Source organism: Leptodactylus fuscus, chromosome 10 (genome assembly GCF_031893055.1).
Source record: "Leptodactylus fuscus isolate aLepFus1 chromosome 10, aLepFus1.hap2, whole genome shotgun sequence".
NCBI classification, from domain to species: Eukaryota; Metazoa; Chordata; class Amphibia; order Anura; family Leptodactylidae; genus Leptodactylus; species Leptodactylus fuscus.
In genome coordinates, this window is record NC_134274.1 from 15,895,079 (window position 1) to 15,914,620 (window position 19,542).

A 19,542-nucleotide genomic window follows, 5' to 3' on the forward strand; every position below is an offset into this window, starting at 1 on the left:
GCTGGTTTGTAATTTTCTCTGAAAAACCAATAAAAAAGATTAAAAAAAATACACAAGAAAAAGTAGGGCAGAAAAATTAGAAGGCTCCATTTATAGAAGGTGAGCAGTATAGGATCTAGTTACAAGGGATGAGCTGTCTATTATGTGCTGTGTCTGTGGGGGTCACTTTGATTTATAAGGGATGACGGGCAAAAGCTTCCTCCAAAAACTCAGTTACCAGTTTTATATATGTGGCAGACACGCGACCTGATAAATCTCCTTGCCACTTAAACCAAAGTCTAAAATGGAAGTGAAAAAATGTCTGCATTTATTATATAATTCAATGCCCAGTTATGTGTTTGCAGCAGACCAGTCCTCATACCAGTTTGTACTCTTACACAATGAGGTTACGTTATATAGTATTGTGCAAAAGTTCTAGGCCAGAGTAGAAAGAAAATACTGCAAAGTAGGAATGTATTCAAAAATAGACACTTTAATAGTTTTTGTCCTTTAACAAAATTGAGTGAAGGATAAATCTAAATCTCATCAGTGTTTGGTGTATCTCTTTGGAGGAGAAGTCCTGGCAGTTATGATATCGCCCCCCATAGATATAGGCCTGATCTCAACATCATCCAGTCTGTCTAGGATGACATGAAGAGAGAGACGGATTGGAGCAAGTCTACATCTACAGAAGACTTGTGCTTAGTTCTCCAAGATGGCAGGAACAACCTCCCTACACAGTTCTGCCAAATACTGTCTGCAAGTACTGAAAAGAACGAATGGAAGGCAAAGGGCAAAGGTTACACCAAATAGTGATGGGATTTACAATTTTTTTTTTTCAGCCACTTAAAGGGAGCATTTAAACACTTTTTTTTTTTTTTTTTTAAGTTGACACGTCAGTATAGCCTTGAGAAAGGCTATTCGTCTCCTACCCTGCTCAGTCACCTCCAGCCTGCCGTTCGGTAGAAATACCGTTTTTTACCGGTATGCAAAAGAGTTCTCTCGCTGCACTGGGGGCGGGTCCCAATGCTCAAACAGCATTGGGGGCGTCCTCAATGCTGCCAGAGAACTCTCTCCAGCACCGCCTCCATCTTCAACAGCAACCGCCTGTTCTGCCGTCTTCTTCCGGCTGGGGTCACACTCCGTCACCTGCGCAGTTGGCCCTGCCATCGGGATGCAGGCAAGAGCCTAGTGCACAGGCGGCCATTTTTTTGGAGGCTGCTTATGTGCGCAAGTGCAGTATGCTCCTGTTCTCCCTAGAACTACAGGAGTGCACTGTGCATGTGCGCGTAAGCGGCCTCCAAAAAAATGGCCACTGGCTGGCCTGTGCAGGCGCCGGAGTGTGACCCCAGCCGGAAGAAGACAGCAGAAGAGGCGGTTGCTGTTGAAGATGGAGGCGGTGCTGGAGAGAATTCTATGGCAGCATTGAGGACGCCCCCAGTGCTGTTTGAGCGCTGGGGCCCACCACCAGTGCTGCGAGACAACTCATTTGCATGTTGGTAAAAACCGGTATTTCTACTGAACAGCAGGCCGTAAGTGACTGATAAAGGTAGGAGACTAAATGATAGGATCCCTTTCATTTTGTTACTGGACAAAAAAAATAACTTCTGTTTTTCAAAAGCTTTGTTTCTTTATTGGCGTTTTCTCCACACGTGCCTAAAACATTTGCACAATACTTAATATTGTAAATATTTTATGTACGTTAGTGAATTGGTTTATATTTCTGTCGTCTTGTTTCACCAACCTCATGACATTAAGGCCTATGCGGAGGACACGTGATCAGTCATTATTACTGATTTTTCTCTTATTTTTTTTTTTCTTAGCAAAAAAATACAGAAAAGTCACCGGCAAAGAGATCTACTCGGACACATTAGAGAGCACCCCAATGCTGGAGAAAGAGAAATTTCCTCAAGAGTTTTTCCCAGAGGTATGTATTCTATTGCTTTATATTCTGCTATCGGATCTCTACATCTTTTTAACTTTTGTTATTTTATTTATTATTGTTTTTAATGGCTTTAACCATTTAAGGGCCTGTTCATGCCATGTTTTGATCAGATTAACTGATCGAATTTGCAGATACGAAAAACTGATACGTAAAAACTGATGGAAATTGGTGACCATCCATTTACATAGAATCAATGTTAAATAAAAACTGATCAATTTCTATTCATTGTTTTGTGGTACGAAAGTGTGTGGTTTGTCCTACTTTCCATCCCACAACAACTGATCCATTTTTTATATAAGATTGACTCTGTGTAAATGGATGATCAGCAGTTTCCATCCGTATCAAGGATCAGTTGTCTCCACAAAAACCTATCCGTTAAACTGATCAAAACATGATATGAATGACCCCTAAATATGCTAAGGTCTGGTTCACATCTGCATTAGGTATTCTATTCGGAAAGTCCACTTGGGAACCCCCCGAACGGAATACTGAACGCATTGACAAGCGGTGAGCAGTGAAAGCACATGGACCCCTAGACTATAATGGGGTCCATGTGGTGTCCACACAGAACATGCGGAGAGAAAAGTACTTCATGAACTACATTCCTCTCTGCATGACTCGTGCGGATACCACACGGAAAACACACGTTTCCCTTTATAGTCTATGGGGTCTGTGTGCTTTTACTTCTCACCACTTTTTAATGCATTGGTAGTCTGTTCCAGGGGTCCCCAAGCTGACTCCCCAAACGGAATAAACCAAACCTAACTTCAAGTTGAGTTGTTTATAGATGCCAATTATGTTTAGGTTTATTTATTTTATTTTTTCATTTAACATCATTTTACACCCACATATTATATTATATTCTTTTGGTTTTTTATTACTTTTTTTAAAAAAAACAAAAAAAACCTTTTTGCTTTTTTGGCCCAATAAGGGTACTCGGCGTGATAATTTGTTTAATACACTGGAATATTTGTATACTGAAGGATAATCTACATGTCAGTATTACATTGACCAGCATTAAACCTGTGGCTGTCCCTTCATATATGGCAGATCTGGCTGGCATAGCACCACCACCTCCCAGAGATCAAGGGGCTTGCGGAGGGGGCAGTTGTCTCTCTGTGTAACCACTTAGATGCTGCAGTCACTATTAACTGTGGCATCTAAATAGTTAAATTGTCAAGGATCAGACTTGTCTGTCCTAGCAGCTGGGGCATGCTCCATGCCAATCTATATCCATCATAGAACATTTCCTGACCCGGACTCATCCTGGATATATCCATCATGGAGTGCCTAGGGTTTAATACAGAAACACTCTGTTGACATCTATGTTTTGCTCTCCGTTCTTCTAGTCTGTTGGAGGATCAGAAGAACTGAAAGACTGTCAAAGACGTATCTATGTTATATATAAAGGGGTACGGCGGGGCCTCTGTCACATGTCCGTTTTTTTAATTTAAAAAAAATCAAATCACAAGTTTTTTCTGTAGATCTGTCAATTTATTCATACATTTCTAGGAGGAATAACTGAGGAACAGTCACAGTCCTAAGAAATGTTCCAGGGTTATTTCATTGGCAACACAATTATTTTCCTAAAGCAGACATGTCAGGAGAGCAGACGGGTCGTCTTTAACCTCCGCAGGCACCTGAACTCCGATACAATTCCCCGCGGGGTGATCTATTTGCCTAATCCATTGTTCTGTCTGTTTTTAGCGCAATATCACAATCTCTTTCCTACTTGATTTACTGTCGCTATTCATTGGGACAATCGAGAGGTAATGTGCGCCATTGTCCCTCCATGACAACATTTAGTCTCCGGTAATATGATAATAGGCCCTGTCAGTTAACAAGCAATTACCGCGCCGCGCAGATTATATTCCTCCCGATACCAGAAATAGCTTGTGTGATTTGTAGCAAAAAAAAAAAAAAATATGCAAAACCGTCCTGGCCACGGCGTGATCTCTCTTCCTCCTTTATAGCCGCCGTTTCGGGATTATCTACCGGTAATTACAGTGATTGAGATATAATGTTGTTCTAAATAATTACAAGGCGCAGCATCGAAAATGAACAAAACTTTCTCCTTTTAATTTATGACGCCTCTTGGCAAGAAATGAGTCAGGAAATAGTCCTGAGGGAACGGCACTCCAGATAATGTTAGATCATTTAAGGAAAAAAAAAAGCGGGCAGATTTGTGTAGTGGATCAGGGCCGAGCTGTATAGATATATATATGTGTTTTCTCCAGCTATGGTGAGCAATGGCTGCTTGTCATAGATCACAGATACTGCCCCGGCCTCTTATGAAAGATGAATTAATTTCACTAATGCTCTAATGCAAAGCTTTCATAGAGAAGGCAGTGTGGTGATAACCTCCTCGCAGCCTCTCCTTTCTCCGCCGTGATTTATGCCATCTTTTAGCAGATGAAACTGCCTCTCTTCACAATCCGTCTGCTGCCTGAAGGAATCATATTATTAAAACCCTGCGAGACTCCTTGTTGTAAGGTGGAAGATATAAAAGTGTACTTACCTTGAGTAGTGAATGTTGTATATTGGGCACATGTTTAATCCATAGCCGGCTCCCCGCTGCAGCATTTTGTGGATCGGTAGGGGATAAACCATTATGTCAGATGATATTATGACCTGGGAAATATCGGCCACATTGGCTTTGAACTGTCAGGTGATAGAAATCGGAGTTCCTCAACGATGACAGTAAAATGGTACATGTTGGAACACAAAAAAAAAAATCCAATAAAATACTCAATAGCGTGATTGATATGTAGATAGATTTTTTTTTTTCTCCTTTATTTGTTTGAATTGGAATGGAACTTTTTTTTTTTTGTCACTTTTGTCTTTCGGTTTCATTTGGTACTGTAGATGCAGCTGCAATTCCAGGCACATCCTACGGTCAAGGGTGGAGCTGTTTCTGATAAGCTAACAGGATTTTTTTTTAAATCCAAATAAAATCTAGCTATAGAATCAGAGTGTCAGAAGTGGGAGAAATCTTGTTCTATATACAGTATATTACACCCCCATGCGGTACCTGTGCCATGTATATTACTGTTGTGCCACACAGGAGACTACCAGACACCCTATAATACAGGGGCCATAACTTTATTGTACCCAGTTGCCAGTAACAAGACAGAAGTAGGAATACAACAAGGCAACACACTTGAGACACATTCACCTGCCATAGCGGCTGTTCGTCCTCATCGCACAGGCGACTCTCCCTGACATAGTCACAGCTAGGCCTCAGACTCTTTATGATTCAGTACAGCTTCCTATCAGAATGACACAGACTGAATAGACTCTGCTTACCAACTCCCTGGAAAGTGGGGAAGCCGCTGTTTCTACACAACACCTTTACTTCATTGTAACTTAAACATCCATGCCACAGCTATGCAGGATCATATAATGGAACGTCTTAAAGAAGTCTTTCCATGGTACAACTCCTAGGAGCAGCCAGCATTACTACTATTTATTTTTAGTGCACTTTTGGTTCCATAGTACTTTACATTTGAGAAGAGCTTATGTACAAAGTGCACAAAACCAAGTAGAATAGACTAACATAGTGACAGACTGGCATACGTTCTGCCCTCACATGTTGGAAAAGGGAACTCAAGCTATAACAAGCAGTAGAAAATGTGTGAACATTCAGCCCATGTGTATTATATGCAGGTAAATACTGTAAGCGTCAGCAATATGGGGGATCAGGCACTAGGAACCTTAGGCCTTGGAGCCTAGCTTGGACATCCAACCAGAACTTATGTCTGCCATTTAAATATTAAAGTATCCCAGTCCCCTGCAGATCAGCCATGTCCCTTTCCTTCCTCTTTCTTACAAACCTGTTCTCTCCAGATCTCTAGCAATTTGTTTCAGGAATTTGCACAACCTTCTGCAGACTGACAAGTGTGGATAATATCATCTCCTGTCCACCTTTATCGTTCATTTCCAGGTATACTGTTTGTTTCATGCAGCTGGTCATATTTCCAGTCATGGAGATTCTTTCACTTATGGATGCCAACAAATAACCACAACCACCAGTGTACAGATCAGTCTCAGGACAGGGTCACTGTTTTCTGGAGATTGCATGTAAGAATGCTTAAGTTGAATGAGGAGCTGAAGAATGGCCCTGTACACTTTGTGGGACAACCCCTTTAAGGCCTATTATAGGGCTGGTCACTAAAGGGTTTAATGACTCCTGAATTGTCTTTCAGATGGGTCATTAACTGCACACACTTAGAAAACTATAGAACTTACATTAGAAATGAATGTACAATCGTCATCCAGGAGCCTTGGCAAGTGACAATTTTTCCCAAAATAATGGTATAACTGTGTATCTATAGCAGATGGCAACTGGCACCCATTTTCATCTTTTATATATTTAGCAGTGAACTGTTCCAGAAATCTCCTGCCGTCATGGCTGCTCGGGGAGGATCAATATATAAAGAGCTTTAGGGGTTTTTTTTACTGTAGGCAATCTAGAAGTTAGAAAGCGAGCACATTTTTTTCCGTGGTCTCCAAATGATTTTGACTTTGGCAGCTCTGCAATGGTGCTTGATGTTTAAGTTAATGTCGGCCATTGCACTGGTCAAAATCATTTTGCTTCTTGCCTCTGAAGTACATTTTGCAGGTGCTAAATGATCACAAGTCCGTTCCTGGGTGTCCCATTTCATCCAGCAATTGTAAAGAGAAAAGGCCTTTTATTTGAAGGCAGATCTGTAATCCAGATATTTGAGCTGACATTGGGGAACGAGACTGGTATTTATAGTGGAGATTCATCAGCGAACAAGCTCCAACATCGCATCTAATCACACTTTCTGCAAGCAATGTGTTTCCTCTATGTAGCAAATGAAATACATTGCAACCTGTAGATACCGAAAGGGTGGAAGGAAAATGACCACGGCCAAAGTGAGGACAATTTAGCTTTTCAGCTAAAGGGACACAGCTTTACTTTGGCGTCCCCTTTCCGATATATTATCTCTTTGATATATCAATCCAGAGGGTCACAATGTCTGTGTATCACTAGAGGTTTCACTCCCTATCTCCCAGCTAGTACATAGGAAGAAGAATAATATCCCACATGGAAAGACAGATTTATATGTGATGTATGAATATACACAGTCTGAGTAAATACTTTTACACAGATACATGTACTTATCAAGAGTGTCCTTTTACTGCATGTACTGCCATATAATGTCCCTATAGACCTATGCGCAGCGCCAGTGGCGTAACTAGGAATGGCGGGGCCCCGTGGTGAATTTTTGACATGCCCCCCACTTTCCTGACTGACACCGAAGACCTCGACCAACCGACTTCCCCCCGCAGCATTCCTGCGCCATCCATTATGCCCCCATAGTGGCCCTTGCACACAGTATTATGGCCCCATAGTGGCCCCTGCATGCAGTATTATGCCCGATAGTGGCCCCAGTACACAGTAGTATGTCCCATAGTGGCCCCTGTACACAGTAGTATGTCCCATAGTGGCCCCAGTACACAGTATTATGCCCCCATAGTGGCCCCTGCATACAGTATTATGCCCGATAGTGGCCCCAGTACACAGTATTATGCCCCATAGTGGCCCCTGCACACAGTATTATGACCAATAGTGTCCCCTGCACACAGTATTATGCCCCATAGTGGCCCCTGAACACAGTATTATGCCCCATAGTGGCCCCTGCACACAGTATTATCCCCCATAGTGGCCCCTGAACACAGTATTATATCCCATAGTGGCCCCTGCACACAGTATTATGCCCCATAGTGGCCCCTGCACACAGTATTATATCCCATAGTGGCCCCTGCACACAGTATTATGCCCCATAGTGGCCCCTGCACACAGTATTATGCCCCATAGTGGCCCCTGCACACAGTATTATGCCCCATAGTGGCCCCTGCACACAGTATTATGCCCCATAGTGGCCCCTGCACACAGTATTATCCCTCATAATGGCCCCTGCACACAGTATTATCCCTCATAATGAACAATTATTATACTCTGGGGTCTTTTCAGACCCCAGAATATAATAATCGGAGACCAAGGGGCATACAAACATAAAAAACCCACAGTTTCCTATCTCCCGCTCCGCTGCAGTCCTCAGTGGTGTCGATCTTCTTTAATGATGTACTCATGTCACATGACCTGGGACACGGGCCCGGGTCATGTGACATCAGGGACGTCACACAACTAGGCCTGAAGCCTGCCAGGAGTGTGGAAAGGTAAGTAACACGTTTATTATGTTCCTTTACGTTTCCAGGGCCTCCGATGATTATACTTAGGGGTCTGAAAGACCCCCGAGTATAACAACAGTGCTTGTGGGGCCTGCTTTGTCACTTACCGTTCCTGCCCTCTGCCAGGATCGGTAGGTAAATAGACCCTGTTACAGGCTGGAGTAACTCCAGCCGGTAACGTCCTATTATAAAAAGAAAAAAACGCAGGGGTAGTGGCTCTTGCCGGGCCCCCAATGTCTTGGGCCCTGTGGCAGCTGCAAACCCGGTAGTTTCGCCACTGCTCAGCATCATGGTGTAGGCTAGACCTACAGGACCTATATAGTGTCTTGCCAAACAGTGGGAATTATAAGCCACATAGTTCGGTATCTAGTGACACTTTGCCATGTTTGATATGTATTTGTATTCACATGGCAAAAACATGGACTGGTGGCACATGCATGTGTGTGTAAGTTGGTGATACATACACCTCCTTCCTCCAAGTGTCTTGTGTAGCTGTTTGCTTTGTGTGTGTGCATTGTATGATGTACATTGTGCTGCAGATAACTTATTGTACTGCATGGTGTATCATTGTGTCTTGGATTGTGTTTACTGTCAAGTCATCGTGTCTTCTTCGGCCTGGCACATTCTGGAAAAGGGTGGCACATTGATTGGAACCAAATGGGTGGAATCCTTGTTGTACCTATTTCCTGTGCATGAGTGATGATGATTTTGTACAGCCCGCGTTACGGCCTGATGCCTCAGTCACTCCGTGCAGGAAAGTCTCCCTATAAAAGGAGGTCTTCCCACACCTTTTGGGTTTTGTATCCAGGACCCTGTTGAGGGTGTGTATCTGTGTGTAATTGAGCACAGAGGGGAATACTTGGCCTTGAACAACCTGTCCTGATCTCTGTAAGTGAAGACGACCTCTCACCAAAGCCATGCCTGTGTATTCATCCCCAGGATCACCCCATTTCCTCAGATTCTTTCCTACTCGAGTCTCACTTTTGGGTATTGTTAATGTCCTTTATTAAGAGAGCTAATAATACTATAATACTAGAGCCTGGGAGTGTCCATTTATAACCATATTTTCTTTGCTTGTCACTTTGTGCATTTTATTGCAGCTTTCCTTGCTTGATATTTCATTCAGAGCAGTGTCTTTGTATCCAGTATGCCGCAGTCCACCTCATATTACACCCGCTGCAATTCTAGATATATAAATATTAAGCAATATTCTCCATCAGCCTGTATGAATCAGTCATTTGACAAACGAAAATTGGAATAACATTGAAAGGTGTCTCCAAATTGCCGGCTATTTATTCCTTAAATCAATATGAAATGACTTTTAAATCGGTTGATATTTTGTTTCAGATAAGAATATTGAGTCCTGGCCGTTTTGTGTCAAGGTTCACATATCTTGCTTCACGCAGGCCGATAAGACTTTTCTTCCCGGAGTAAAATGTGTTTGTAAAGTGTTGGAAGATTTGTTTGTTTTTTGTGCTTCGAGGCGTAGACCACAGTGCAAATGTGAAAAAGGTTATTAATCATAGAATGGCGGCGTGACTACATCCTATGTCCATTCATGGCGAACTACAGTAAAGATAGGAACTGGAATATGAGGAAATGGAGAGCTGACATAAAGAGTACTTAGAATACAATAGAATTATTACAGGGTATATATGTGTTCTAACTATTAAAACTGAGGGACTCCTTTAATCTGCAGACGGCTCTATGTAGAGCAGTGGTCCTGAGGTCGGAGGACATGGCCGCCATGCCTGCTGCTCTGGAGGTGGCAGAGTCCTCTAATCCGGGACACCTCAGGCCACCTTAAAATATGGAGTCACGGGGGCCCACACGGTGGCTCAGTGGTTAGCACTGCAGCCTTGCAGCACTGGAGTCCTGGTGTTCAAATCCCACCAAGGGCAAAAAACCATCTGCAAGGAGTTTGTATGTTCTCCCCGTGTTTGCATGGACTTCCACCCCACATTCCAAAGACATACTGATAGGGAAAAATGTACATTGTGAGCCCTATGTGGGGCTTGCAATCTACATTAAAAAAAATAAATAAATAAAAAATCTCCTTAAAAAAAACAAAAAAAAATGGAGTCACTTCAGATTGGGAGCAGGAGCAGAAAATGGTATTAGATTTGGTGCTTGGTATGCTATGAGGGCTCTGTACGGTCAGGTGGCTAGTGTCAGGCAGGAGCAGAAAAGGAGTGCGATTCAGAGGTCAAGCCTGACACTGTCCACCTGACCTTACAGAACCTAAATAGCACATCAGGCACCAAAACTAACTGCACTTATTGCTCTGGAACAGCGGGGGTCGGAGTATAAATTCCAACTGTGGCAGGATCAGAAGCAGCTGATATTAGGTGATGCAAAGAGCTGGACTTGGTGGAGACGGGGCGAGGGGGAGGCATGCGCTATCCCTGTGGAACATAATTTTATGGGGATGTTACGTTGACAGTGGACCATTTCTGTGTAAGCCCCACGACTAGTAAGTAATGGCACATCATTGCATATTTAGTTTTGTGTACTTCTTACGAACCATTTTATGGATTGACAGAACACACAACCGGACCTGTGGCTAGGACCATGTGACTGTCGCTTTACCCATGGCGGTTCTAGTGAATTGTGAATATAGTCCTGTCGATCAGTGGTTGGCGTGATACAAATAATCATTAATCATGTGCACAATATATGTGATGTGTTCCTGCGCAGATAGTCCGCTTTACAGACACAATCCCGGCTGCGACTCTCTCAGTTGTGAAATTAATATCGTCTTACTGTTTTTCTCATTAGTGACACATCTGCCTTTCTCTATATTAAAATCTACTTTTATATTGTGTTTATCTTTCAGAGCAAATCATCTAGAAAAGGCTTTATTCGGACGCGATGGTGTATTACTGACTGGTACGTTTCCACTCTCACACAATGTACTAAATCCACTGTCTGTGATTGAGAACCTATTAAAGTAAATAAGTCGCCACAAAATGTCCTATTTTTATCAGACATATTTTAAAAGAATTTTTATTTCACTATTTTCCTTATTAATATCGATATGGAACACGAAGTCCTAAATCCTGTAATTTTCACTCTGCCACTTGCCAATTCTGTAGGGGTTTGCTAGGCAGCAGTACCGTCATTGACATCCACTACTGACAGTAGATGATGACACCGCTACATCTTTATATACGTCCCCTGCCTGCATGTACACACAATTCTCCCATAGACCTCAATGAGTCAGCCCCAGTCTGCTGCTGTCTATGGCCATGACACTGCTATAAAGTAGATCATGAAATTGCTGTTAATAAAGCAGAACAATTAGTCAGAATTTATATTATAAATCCATTTTTTTGCAGTGCCTTTGACTTAGTGAACATTCACCTTTTCCATGATGCTTCCAATTTAATTGCTTGGGAATCCAGCCCGTCCAGCTACTCAGGAATACGGCAGAAGGCGCTAAGTTATGTTTTAAATAGGTAAGTCAGCTTGGTCCTTTGTAACTGTATTGGTGGCAATATGTGTAAGGTAGACCATGACCAGGGACATTGCTTGGATAACTTGCCTTAATCGCGGATGTTATGGTGCCGACAATTTGGTGAGGATAGGTTCACAACACAATTGAGATAAAACACAAACCCTGACAGACCCCATTGACTGTAATAAGGACTGTCCGAGGACTGAAACCGGCAGAGGAAAAAAATCCTCCGCCTTATTACAGCCGGACAGTGCGCCAAGGCTCCAGCACAGATCAGGAATATTCTGAAGTCACTGAGGGTTTCTGTAAGCCAGTAAAACCATTATAGGTTACTTCAGGCAACCCCTTAGAAAACAATTGCAAATGACATTCCTAATTTCAGTATTTTGTTGTATTTCTGTTCTTATGTAGCCACCTGCCCAGTTTTATAGCTTCACGCAGGACTGTGGAATTGGTAAGCCTGTGGAAGTAAATATGCAGCAAGCTATGCATCCAATAATCATACAAGATCAATAATTGTGTAGTATATAATAAATCGTCTTGCTTTGATGGAATACTGCCACCCAAAAGTGTCTGACTCTGATTCAGCAGCCCTGGCTTCATCCCCTCCCCTTTCTTGCTACAGATTTGAGAAGCCCTTTCTGAGAGATTTCCTAATCAGGTCTACCCCTATCCAAATGTCCCCTTAGGCCATAAGTAACTTATAGGGAGGGAGACAATTCTTACGAGAGCTTTGGAATGGTAATGATCATCTGACAGCTCTAGTTCTAGAATATGCGCCTGCAGTCAGAATTAAGAAGTCTGTCTTACTTGAGACAGCAGCTTAGAATGACATTGGGAAGTTCTATTTAACTTATATTTTCTTGAAGAAATTGAAGTTGACACTGTTTGTTATAGCTATAAGTCGTATATGGAGTTTTTGGTGTTTACTTAAAAATGTGTAGGTTCACACTGGCATATTTTGTCCATTCTTCTGGTCCAGACAGGTGGACAGCTATAATTGCGGTTACATATGGAACTGGTAAAAGGAAAATGTTTGTTTTGGTACCATGTTAGCCAGTGGTTATAAAATGGAACTGGGCAGACCCCATTGACTATAATGGAGTCTGCCAGGTGTCTGTTTACAAACTGAAAGCAGTTGATGCAAAAGCCGTACGCGCAGGACTTTTTCATCCGCCCTTTTCAGGCAGAAACTGCAATGGAGTCTTCTATAGAAACAAATGTGAGTATAGCCTAAGGGTATGTTCACATGGACGCATTTTTCTAGCTCAAAAATTCAGCTTCAGGAATTTGAAGTAGAATTTTTCTGCTTGAATGGAATTTGCCTCTCAATTTGCAAATTCCACAACCTCTATGCAGAATATTTCTGCCCCCCATTCACTTCAACCAGAATCTGCCTGAAGATTGATCCATAATGCTTATTGTTTCTGCTAGCTGAAATGAATGGGAGGCAAATTTCAGGTGGAATTTGGAACTAATTTTGAAGGGGAATCCACCTCAAATTCATGTGTGTGGACATATCCTTAGGCCTGGTTCACATCTGCGTTCGGTATTGGACTCCCCGAACGGAAACCTGCACGCAAGCGGTTAGCTAAGAAACCACATGGACCACATAGACTATAATGGGGTCCATGTGGTTTCCACTTGGTGTCCACATAAATCATGCAGAGAGAAAGGTACTGCAAGCAGTACTCTCTGCGCATGATTCATGTGGAAAACACACGGACCCTATCTAGTTTATCTGATCTGTGTGGTTTCTTAGCTAATCGCTTTTTATGCATGCAGGTTTCTGTGAACCAGGCCATGGATCAATTTTATTATTTTTTTAATTGGACTTTTTATTTGAGGCCAATGGGAAATAGAATGGAAAAAAGTATATCAAGCTGATTCTAGTAAGTGATCTATGCATCTCGGTTCGGATCTGTAGAGGCTCATCAGCTTGTGGTGGATCTTTAGGAAAACCTCATAGGAAATTATGGAAACCTAAGACTTAGTAGAACTTTAAAACTATATTGGCTGAAGGGGATGACAGTCACAGGATCCTCTGCAGAGCCCACGCAGGGGTCAGTGTGTGGCGTCCATAATGCTGCTCGTTCAACTGGCTAATTTATTTTCAAGAGATCCTCAAAATTCTTCCCATCGCCGGACAATATGATGGAATACTGATGATTCAGGCAAGTATACGATAAATTAAACTATCTGCGCCTCAGTGTCCAGGACAATGAGAGAAACAAACGTCTTTTCTCCCTCTGCCATTTCTTTGTCATTATCTGTACTATGTTATACATAGGGGCGCGGACAATAGCTCCTTATCCCATTCACGCCATGCATGCCACTCTGACACTGGGACCTTTTCATACTGTTTGTTTTAAACAAAGGTTGCCTGTAGGACACATTCACTTTTTTTTTGTGTTCGTGTCTGTGCTTCCTGTTTAAAAGATGGGGCTGGAGTGTGATGTCACATCGAGGAGGGACCCAGAAGCGGCACAAGAATTTCCTCTTCTCTTTTCATTTGCCAATACAAACTTCAATTCAAGTCAAGTCATTTGGGCAGCATGCGGGCACTTGTCGTATGGGCAGACCCGGTATCACAGCATTGCCTATTACTCCCCTATGTCCATCTATTGCATAGATTTCTAGACACCTCTGAGCTCCTGCCCCATAGGGCTTCATTCACCTGACAAGGGCTAAGTCTATGTCCTTACTAGGGGTCGATTCCTATTTATTTTTTGCAAGTCAGTGATGTTGTATACGGCGGCATAAGTGTTGGTCAGTACCCCTGAAAGTCTCCAAGCTTGTGTGACCAGGGTCTAAAATTGCACCAGAATTTGAATCCATTGTTATAGATGGCGACTTTCTCTGTGGCCTTGCAATGTAGATGTTTGGATACTTCACCAGAAATAAATAGATCCTGTCACATTGCAACCTGCCCCCTGTAAATGTGTCTCAGACATAGGTTAATAACAAATGCAGGTAAAACCAGTGAAGCATTTGTGCATTGTAATGTTAAATCCTTCCATTGTCCTTTTTTTTTCTCCTGTGGCTGTCATATCTGTTACTGTAAATCAGTCATTGCTCCATCTGAGTACTGTCTTCAATGTCCTGTCACCTCCCGCTTCATTAAACTAATTTTGTGTGCCCAGACCTCCCACGATGGCCTGGCAGAGAGGGCGGGAAAGTGACAGTGGTTTTTAGTGTTAACTTTGGGTCAGTGATGTCGGGACTGGGTATCATTAAAATGTGACATTTGCCAAGAAAGTGCCTTAGCATCTCATCCTTCCATGACGGGGGTGAGCCCTGGATCCAAGGTTGTTCTGCCACTTGTGGAATTGCATTCACACAAACTGGCCATTTTCAGGGAGCACCGAGCCGCAGATCCGGACCTCCATAGTGAAATGATGGGCTGAGCAGCACAAAAGAGCAGTTCTGTAAAAGCAGTGAATAATGACTAACCCTTTTCATCCGCACTGCTAACCTTTTGGCAGCCACCAGCGCACTCTATTCTGATCGGCTGATTGGGGTGGACAATACACTGAAGCTCGCTGTGAATGAATGCTACCACCAACAGTGTCTCTATTCAAGGTTTTGGGAACCATCTTTCACCATTGTCTAGCACCACTCCTCCAGACAGTAGGAAAGGAGAAAGTGAGAACATATATATGGGGAAAGTGCTTCTTTTCTTGCCTGTAATCCCCTCTTAAAGCTGCATAGATGGACATTTCCAGCCGAGCAACAGGAGCCATTCAGTGGCAGATAAACACAGAGGGGAGAGGTTTAAAGTCAGGCCTTTAAATCCCTTTAACTGCACGGCCTAATAATGCAGATTTAGTGCCTCGGAAAACACAAGCCGATAAGTCTTTTCCTCTTAAGACTTTAAATGGCTAAAGAGCATTTGACTCTATAGTGCGTCTTACAAAGCAGACAATTGAGAAACTGCTTTCAGCAGGGAAAACATTTAAAGATGCACCTTTCCCAGCTAAGAGCCGATTACCGGCCCTACACCCTTTCCCGATAACCAATAAAACTACTGTATAGATGGAAGCTGGTGTCAGTTATGATTTCCCTGATTTGTATATAGCAAAATGTATCCGGTATATTGGTCTTCAGGGCTCTGGGAAAGCTAGGTCCCAAGTCTCTTGAGAGATCAGTCATCATCCTAGCTTTACAATTTTTAATAAGCTAATAGAGGAATATAGAAGGTACTGTAAGATAAGGAATGCTACATAGAGGATTTGTCAATACACATAGGTGAGTGTATGTGTATCCTATTAATATTATAAATGTGAAAGTTTGTGGGTTTGTGTGTTTGGATGTTTGCATGTTCGGATGTTTGTTCCTCAATCACAGAAAAACCGCTCCACCGATTTGGCTGAAATTTTCCACAAACATAGTCATTACACTCGATTAAACAATAGGCTACTTTTCGTCACAATAGCGCACATACGTTTGTGCCAGGACCCCCACAAAACCCAAACTCACACCACCATCTCTGCAATCTCACACACTTTGGACCATAGCAAGCCCCAAAATTCCTATTGCCCTCTACAGCCTCGCCCCTAACCCCACACAATCTCATATACATAGACTTTACCACTTTGCCCCTCCCCTTAACGATACTCCAGGAGGCTCTCTTTAACGCTCTGGAGCAGCCATGTTTGCCGACCCCCACCGCTCTGACAAGCCGCGACACCGCCCACCCATGTCAATACCCCTAGGCGGTCTAATAAATGCAAAAAAAAAGTTTAAAAAAAGTAAAAAAAATATATAAAAATAAATAAAAAGGATTAAAAATTCCAATCACCCCCCTTTCCCTAGAACACATATAAAAGTAGTTAAAAACTGTGAAACACATACATGTTAGGTATCCCCACGTCCGAAATCGCCAGCTCTACAAAGCTACACAAATATTTTTCCTGTTCGGTAAACGCCGTAGCGGGAAAAATGGTCAAAAGTGCCAAACCGCCATTTTTTCACTGTTTTGATTCTGATAAAAATTTGAATAAAAAGTGATCAAAGCAATAACATTTCCCAAAAATGATAGAACTACAAAGTACACCCGGTCCCACAAAAAAAGACGCCCTATACATCCCTGTACACGCACGTATAAAAAAGTTACGGCTGTCGGAATATGGCGACTTTTCAAAAAATAATTTTTTAACACAGTTTTGGATTTTTTTTAAGGGGTCAAAATGTAAATAAAACAATATAAATTTGGTATCCCCGGAATCGTAACGAAACACAGAATATAAGGGACATGTCATTTTGGTTGCACAGTGAATGCCATAAAACCAAACCCGTAAGAAAGTCACAGAAATGCATTTTTTCTTCAAATCCCCCCCATTCTGAATTTTTTCCCTGCTTCCCAGTACATTATATAGAATAAATAATGGTGGCATCATGAAGAAAAATTTGTCCCGCAAAAATTAAGACCTCATATGGCTCTGGGAGCGGAGAAATAAAAAAGTTATGGGGTTTAGAAGGAGGGGAGTCAAAAACGAAAATCAAAAAATGCCATCGGCGGGAAAGGGTTAACTTCAAATACTTCTGTCCCAAAGTCACTATGTAAAGTTTCTCACAACACCGTATATATAGCAGCTCAAATACAATGAATCCAATGAATTGGTATCCAATGAATTTGAGAAGATCCCAGGTTATATAAAAAACGACAACCTCACTCGGGATGAAAGAGCTAGTATAATATATATATATATATATATATATATATATATATATATATATAATATATTCACTGAGCGGGGCCAGATGTATTGCTGGGGCTATTTGAGTGTGTCATTTAAGGGGGACATTAAATTATGTGAAGGGGCCCACTTAGGAAACCATTGAACAGGGCCCACTAATGTGTTAAATCCCTGGCTACATGGTACGTGGCCTGTTGTATAACCTAAGTTGCCAAGTAGCCTTAGCCTGAAACAAATCCCATCCATGCAAAGCTTAAAAAAATGTTGCACAAACGGGCAAATTCATCTATCGCTTTCATTAAGGCCAGTCACATGTCTTGTGACAAACTTGCATCCCGATCCACGCCTTGCTCGCCACATTCAGTGAATATTGGAGGGGTAGTAATTGGGGCAGGCTAAGGTGGGGAGTTATAATGAAAATCTATGCCAAGGCCTACCTGACAATGGAACATCTGAAAGATTTATGAAGATGCCACAGCCTCTTCATAACAATCTGTCCCTGCACCAGTCGGTCATATGTACAATACACCAGCCTTGGTAAATTTGCCCCAAAGTGTCTTGCCCGGAGCTTGTTTAGCAGGTTCAGCTTTCCCACCTTTACACTGCAGCCTAGACCCTGGAGTAAACCTGTTGTCTTCTCCAGGCCGCTGCTTATTGCCACAAGCGGTCTGTTGCAATATCATACCCCCAGTGTACCCGCTATCTATGGCCTTAGCCTTCAGATGACATTTATTGTGTATTGAATCAACTTACCTTTATTATATATCTATTTTAAATCTTTATTAATCTTTTTATTCCTATGCAGTTTATTTATATTGGCTCTCGGTACGTATACTGTAGAAGACAGGTCGTACTAGTGAGACGTCTTTCTTTGTCGTAATCTTTTGACTATCTGGGTCAGTAATGAAAATCAAAATTACAAAACTGTAGTGTTCATTGTTTTCACTGGAGGATGTCACCAGTTCTCCACCCAAATTCTTTCACTGAGCTGGTGTAGGGTGAAGTCTTACTTTATGGCCGCTGTAAAACAATTAGAAGAGGAAAATCTTATTAATCTGACTGTACAATAGACTATTGCTGGCCTAGGAGGAAAGCTTAACTTTCTCATCTGATGTCAACTCCGCGCAGGAGATGGTGAAATAGTAGTAGTGATGACTTCCTTCCCATCATTTATATCTAGAAATAACTAGATAATAACTAGAAACCGCAACCAAAAAATGCTATGTATTGACATAATACTGATATTTTTATTAAGTTACTTATTGTTGAGGAAGCCTCAGGGTTGGATTACATGCAGCAACACTGTTGCAAAATTTTATGTCACTGAAAATCTATTCCTTTATATATGAATAACAGACAGACAGACAGACAGACAGACAGACAGATAGATAGATAGATAGATAGATAGATAGGAGATAAAAAAATTTTTTGGCATACTTGTGAATAGCTTCACATTGCACGCCATCTTTATACATCTGCACGGTGAAGCCCTTTATGATGTTCCTCCCAATCCTATGAGCTAACATTTTGGCTACTACTTCAGATGGCTTTTCAGTATTATTTTCTGAGCAGAAAAATGGTTGAGTTTTTGCTGCAGTAATGCGTTGCAGTCCTTCAGATGTCCTATAGGGGGCTTATCATCGAACGAGTTAAACTGTCTTCATAGTATTTTTCCCCTCCTGTTTGGAAATGGCTTCATGTTTGCCTCCCAAACAGTCTGTTATCTTTATTAATGGTAACATTCTTTACTTTATCCGAGTATGTCTTGGGTAAACTGTCTTGGGTGACTTTGTACATATTACCCTTGCAGCGGTCCTGGAGACGCTCAGGCTTAGCACCGTCATGGCTGACCTCTTGATGATCATGTCAGTAGAACGCCCTGACGTTGTCCTTGGAGTCCAGGTCCGTGAAATGAGATTTCATTTCAAGGGTTTGACATGGCTCCTGTTTTCTTTTGGCAATGCTGCCCGGTCTAGTTCAACAGAAACATTTTTACATTGGAACTGTGAAATCCGGGCATAAAGCAGCCCTTTGTGCCTCTCATTATTTTCTCACAAATATAGTCCATTGTTGCATAGCTGAAGTTAATTTGATCAACATTGGGACATTTAACTTTTATGTCTGGTCAAAAGACCTGCTTCATGCTCATTTTGGGCATTGAGAGGGAATGATGGCAAGAAAATTAATGTTACTGTTAACAATTCGGAGCAATTAGTTTCCCAGGGAGAGGAGATGTGATGCAC

General features: G+C 42.1%; 1 protein-coding gene across 2 annotated transcripts in view; it reads left to right on the forward strand.

Annotated features, from left to right (window-relative positions):
• INPP5A (inositol polyphosphate-5-phosphatase A) overlaps positions 1–19,542 on the forward strand; it is a 264,758-nt gene that overhangs the window by 156,626 nt on the left and 88,590 nt on the right. For both annotated transcript variants that reach the window (XM_075257715.1, XM_075257714.1), the window contains exons 6-8: positions 1,803–1,906; positions 10,980–11,032; positions 11,482–11,601. In XM_075257715.1, coding sequence (XP_075113816.1) covers positions 1,803–1,906; positions 10,980–11,032; positions 11,482–11,601 — 277 coding nt within the window. The remainder of the gene's footprint in view (positions 1–1,802; positions 1,907–10,979; positions 11,033–11,481; positions 11,602–19,542) is intronic.